This window comes from Nestor notabilis, unplaced genomic scaffold (genome assembly GCF_000696875.1).
Source record: "Nestor notabilis isolate BGI_N333 unplaced genomic scaffold, ASM69687v1 scaffold9538, whole genome shotgun sequence".
Lineage (NCBI taxonomy): Eukaryota > Metazoa > Chordata > Aves > Psittaciformes > Psittacidae > Nestor > Nestor notabilis.
Window position 1 is genome coordinate 40,609 of NW_009940609.1, and position 5,787 is coordinate 46,395.

At 40.6% G+C, this 5,787-nt stretch overlaps 1 protein-coding gene across 1 annotated transcript in view; it reads left to right on the plus strand.

Annotated features, from left to right (window-relative positions):
* Window positions 1-4,707: 4,707 nt before the first annotated feature.
* LOC104410312 (opsin-5-like) overlaps window positions 4,708-5,787 on the plus strand; it is a 29,918-nt gene continuing 28,838 nt past the window's right edge. The window contains exon 1 of the mRNA XM_010020443.1: window positions 4,708-4,828. Coding sequence (XP_010018745.1) covers window positions 4,708-4,828 — 121 coding nt within the window. The remainder of the gene's footprint in view (window positions 4,829-5,787) is intronic.

The following is a 5,787-nucleotide window of genomic DNA, read 5'->3' on the forward strand; positions in this document are numbered from 1 at the left end:
AATTACATGATGTAATCATTTCTTTAACTGAAGTTGGCAAGTAACCTAACACAGGAGCTGAAATGCTGTTTGGATGCCCAGCTAGAGAATGCATTGAGTCCAATTGTTTTCCTGCTAAAACGTCACAGCAAAGGAACAGCCCAGGGTTAAATAGGCATGATTTGAATCATTAATGGTTGTGCACATTTCACATTATGATCACTCTTCAAATATTCCAGATGTGTTTTTCTGCTATGAAATTGGAGGCTGCTATGCTACCACCAGGTGAACCTCAGCAACACAAGAGTTGATTCAGGTCTGCTTCCTTACAGGTAAGCTATTCCAAGTAGCATGCACCTAGAATAGTCATTCTCACTCATCCATTGACGTTTGAAGCATTACTGACCTGATCTGTTTACAGGAGTTTTTCTTTTAATTCAGTGAGCATTAGAAGAGCCCCTGTGCAAATCATTTCAACAAATGTATTTTCTTGGAAGCAGTGAACACGTATGTGACCTGATTTTGGAAAAATCACCTGTTACTATTATGAAATGCATTTTCTGACTACCTTAATGAAATCCATAAGCATAACTGATCATTGCATGATTATTCTTCGCAAGACTAAGTGATGTCTTGTTGGATATTGACAGCTTTTTTAATTTTATAGTGAATAGTCTAATAAAAAGTGTGAAGTAGAAATGAAAATAATGTAAAAAGAGTATATATGTGTAAAGATGTTTCTACTGATATACTGTTGGATTTGCCTTGAAATCCCCAATTCGTATTTCTGTAAAATTTCACAAAATGCCTTCTAGTGACAAAAATGTATTTTTATTCCACAAAATAGATTTCTATCTATGGTTTATTTTAACCCATGCCTCCTGCACATTTTTCCTTTTCCCTCTTCCCTCTTTTGTCCCTTTCTTAATCCATGTGTAACAGGTACCATGCAAAAATAGCACTGTGAGAACTTATACTAGCTTTGTGACAAAATCATTCTTTTGGCAACTGTCAAATTCTTGGTTGTCCTCAGGGGAAGCAGGTGCTTGTTATAAACATAAATCATATGGGTTTTGTCACACACATGTTAATTCTTGGGGTTTTTCTATTATGATGTAATGGGAGCAGTTGGTAAACTGAATTCTAATGTAACTAGCTCAAGTATCTCAGGCCAGTTAATGCTGCTGTGATACTTGCCTTACTGTGCTGGTATGTATGTCACTTTGAAAGCGTTTAGAGAGGTGGATAGGGATTAACAGGCTGCTGCACATTTTTAGCAGCCCAAATAGGAGCTACCTGCTGGCTTATATCCGCTCTAAATTGGTTTTGCCTGTTGCCTCAGAGACCATTGGCTGGTTTGCAGTGTCCATAAAATGGGCTTTATTAACCTGTCGTGTCATAACCTAGTCATTTCATCACTCACTTTAATCAGGTATTCTGAGGTACTGGTGGCTTCAGAGGGTTTCTTCCTTCATTAACCTTGCAGTAAAAGCTGCATTAAACCCTCAAGTGCAGCCACAAGTATTAATTTCTTATATTCTTTTATACATAGGATAGAAGTTTCAGCTTCTGTTAAACTTGAAAATGTGGCTGATGGTCACATTCTGCTTTGTGAGGTCAGATTTCAGCCGGCAGGATGGTGTGCAGGGTTGACCCTAGTCCACTTGTGCTGCTTATGCCATTCCTTCTTCGAAGGTCTGTGGAGAGCAGTTCATGGGAGGACTGAAACGTCCAGCTCAGATGGGCATTGCTGTGCATGGGCAGGGCTCGCTCCTGTTCCCAGACCTGTGTGCCCCCTGCCTGACTTGGCATGGGGTAAGTTTGTTGGCTGAGAGAAAGCCCTTATGGGCAGGTGTCAGGTACCACAGCAGCTTCTCTTCCTGCACCTGATAAGAGAGGGGTCGCATGGCTCTGCTATACCTGGCAAGCAGCTTGCACTGGGAAGAAACATGCCCATAAGAGGTTTGGGCAAGCAGAGGGAGCAGATAGCAGGATCACTGGCACCAGTCTCCCATGGCATGTTTGCATTGCTTGTGTCCCTTCTGTGGAGCCAACCTATAGCTCCTACAGATTTAGGAAAGGGGCGCTTCAGGGTCCTTTCATGTCCAAATAATTTTTTTTGCTGTCCTTCCCACCGCTGTGTTGAGCACAGTGATTTTTCCCTATCACCACAGCGGTTTAGTTTTCTTCTCCTTTTTATAGAACTGCCTGCAGCATATACTGCTCTAATCTTCACAAAGGACTGCACAAAGATGATAGAGGCACTCAGGGATAATCTCTGTGAGGCCAGTGAACTGGTCAAAACCAAAGCGCTGAGACACATGAAATGAAGTGACTGTAGTCTGCAGAGGGAGCTTTCCTCTCATTTGGAAGCACAGTGACCTCTGGACATATGAAACAAACCACAGGAGTTTGCAAAGTCTCTGTCCCTTATGGATGCAACATGAGGGAGTGGATTAAGGAGAAAAATGCAAGCAGGACAAGATATTAGTCACTCAGTGTAGTGTGTGAAGACAGGAGTAGGGGGGAATCATCAAAAAGGTTGCTTGACCAAGGAGAACATTTCACCCTGATTTATTTTTTTTTCTCCTTCATATCTAAGGTCTCTGTTTATTTTCATCTCATTATTATTGCAATGTGCAAAGCTTGGCAGTAGACTTTCTCTTTTAAATGGAAAGCTGAAGTGTCTATGGAGCTGCGGTGTTTATATGAAAGAAAATTGTAGCTAGGAGAAGTCAAAGTTCAGGAGATCGAGTCAAATAATACAGTTTGTCTTTTATTGTAGCAAAAAGGAAATAATAATCATTGTTACTTCATTACCATTTAAAGTGCTTGTGCTTAAACGTCACATGTATGTAAGTCATAGTTTCCTTGAATGGCTTGCATGAAAAATACTCTCTGATGGCTGTCTCTGTCCATATTTAATCAAAGCCATGGGCACTAGCATTTGTGTGACAACAGATGCCAAACTCAGACTTTGACATCCAGACCTGTGCCAAATGACATGGAAAAACTGTTTGTGTATAAAGGGAAGTGATCAGCAAGCATGTTCTACCACCTCAGCACTACCTGTGGTGTAGGAGACCAGCACTCCCTGTACTTGCCACAGGGTCCCAGGTCACTCTGTCACAGTCTGCTAAGCAGTGTGGTTTGGGAGGCTTGTCAGGGTGAAGCTCCAGCTGCCTGCAAACAGTCTTAGGAAGAGGTCTCTGCAGAGAGACAGCGAGAAGTGGGCTGTGGCTAGCGGGTGGGAAAATCATGCCACTTGGCTGTTTAAATGGGATCTGTGGGAGCTGCCAGACCAGTGCTGCAGGCTTTAGGTTGGAGAAAGAGAGAGCAGCACTCCAGTGACTCGTACAAGAGCGAGGTAGCCAGGGACTAGTCAAACCTAGTATTCTTGCAAGGGACTTCAGTGAAGTGTGGGTCACTGTCCTCACCATTAGCAGAAAGGCTAGTATCTTTCACAGCTATGAGGCTATTTCTCCTTCTTCTTGCTGTAAAGAATTGCTCTCCTCTTTTATTCTTGTCACATAGACTTTATTCCCCTGTCTTGTGGTGACTCTATCATAACAAACGCAGGAAAAGCTTGCTGGGAGTAATCAATCTGCCTCAGGAGAGGCAAAACCAGCCTGTGGACAGTGGAGGTTCCCAGAGAGGTGTTTTGCTTCCTTCAGCTGGTTGCCTCCACAGGGGCTGATTTGCTGCCCTGGGGTGGGAAGAGACAAGCTGGTTGGGCACCAAGAGGCACATAGGGATTGCAGCAAGAATATGTTGCTCACCAGTAGACTTTGCTGCCTCAGTTGAATTAATTCAGTCTCAAATTTTTTAATGATGACTACAACCTGATTGGTGAGAGAGGCCATATCTGAAACACAATCATGAACACCTCAGTAAAGACTAAAAATACTCTAAACTGACTCACTTAAATCACATGTGATACATCTCAACAATATGAGATCCCATTTTTTTTCAACAGTGTGGTTAAATCCAGCTTTACTTGGAGCATTCTAGGTTGGAGGGTGCTTACCAGCTGAAAAAATCAATTCAAAAGACTTACTTTATTTTCTTTCAAGCTGTACTGGAAATTATCTTCCCTTCTTTTTAAATTAGCAACTATCCTGCTGGTAAAGTAACTTCATAGCTGATTTATTCTGCTGTGTTAAAGTCACTTTCAGTCAGTAATACTTTACTGCGTGTTTTTTACTGTGACCCTTTATTTTTATGGGGTTTGGGTTTTTTTTAATTTATTTTAATCTGTGTAAGATTTTCATCAATTTCATTTGAACTAAACCCCTACTGGTCTTCTGTGAAAACAAAAAGACAAAAGTAGTACTTTTTGGCAACATGTCAATATGCACCCTGTTTGTGGGTGTGCCTGTGAGCCTGTAGGTTATGTGGTATCACCCTGTTTTAAAGTTTCCTTTTTGTCAGATACACACTCGTCATTAAAGATCTCTGCATGTAGCAGTAATAAGGATATAAGGAAATCTGCTGTCTTGGGCTGGCCACAGATTCACAGACTGTATTAATAGATAGGATTAGTGAAGAAGAGCAGGTCAGAAGGCTGCAAAGCTCCTGTCCCTTGAGATTTCCTTCTTTAGATCATTAGTCTTATTGAAGAGCTCCCTTGGATACAGGGAGCAGAAACTGAGGAAAAGGCTGCACCATTTCATTTCATCAGGACACACTGAGGAAAGAGCAATTTCTGGATCACAATCTCCGCTGAAAATGTCTGTCCAGTTTTCTTCACAGGCACCCTGGAGGAACAACAACATCAGTTTTCTGAGCAGAGAGGCAGCTGTAACAGAGCAAGGAGAGACTATCATAGGTTTCTACCTATTGGCTTTAGGTAGGTGCTCAGCTTGGGTGTGGAAGGAAGCTCCTAAGTAGAGTTTGGTGTCAAGTTCAAAGTGATTCATTTGGGTTTCATCCCTAATGGAACAGGGTGTTAGAAAATGCAACTCGTCAGCTATTAGAAAACCAAAGAGGTACAGCTTTCTTTTGTTAAAAGGAAATTAGTAATCAATGCAGAAATCTTGAGGGGGGAAAAAAGTAGTCAAGCCCATAAACTTTAATGTTCACTAAATTTAATATGTAGGAAGATTTTAAAATATCAGTACCTTATCAGAAGTATGTGATACTTCTGTGTCTTCTCATGTCTTGGTAGCACTGAATGTTCTGTGATTTCCAGTTTTGACTGATGATGGTTCGTTGGCATCCTACAGTTACCTCCTGCAGACAGAAAGTATGTTTCTGTATACGTTTACTTCGGTCCTACTGCAAGGCAGCTATTGTAAGTGTATAATAAGGGTTTGAAAATGGCACCCAATATGAACTCACTTAGATCCCAACACAATTTTGATTTGTTTGTTTAGATATTGTCTATATGGGGCAGACTCATTGCAGGGTACAAGGAAACTTTATGAAATTCCAAAGAATGCACGTTTGCTAGGTAATCAAAATTTCCAACCATTTTTCCTCATGGGATAATATGGGAAAACATAAGAATTATTATATCTGTTCTTCTAAGGAGCATATACAAAAATATTTCTGTTTTTAAATGATTAATCTAAGCAGATTTTTTCTTTTTCTAAGCTTATTACATTTTTCAAGTAGCTTACTAGCCCTCAGCTTGTCCATGAGAAAGGTCTATGTAAGTTACAATATAAAATGCTAAGTATTTTAATAAGTTTACATAAGTCTATATTTACCTATAAGAACTAGGGAGGAAAAGGTTGTGTTTAGAATAAAAACAGAGATTCTAGTAGAAAAATACATGCCTTCTGTCTTAGGAGACTTAATTAGAAG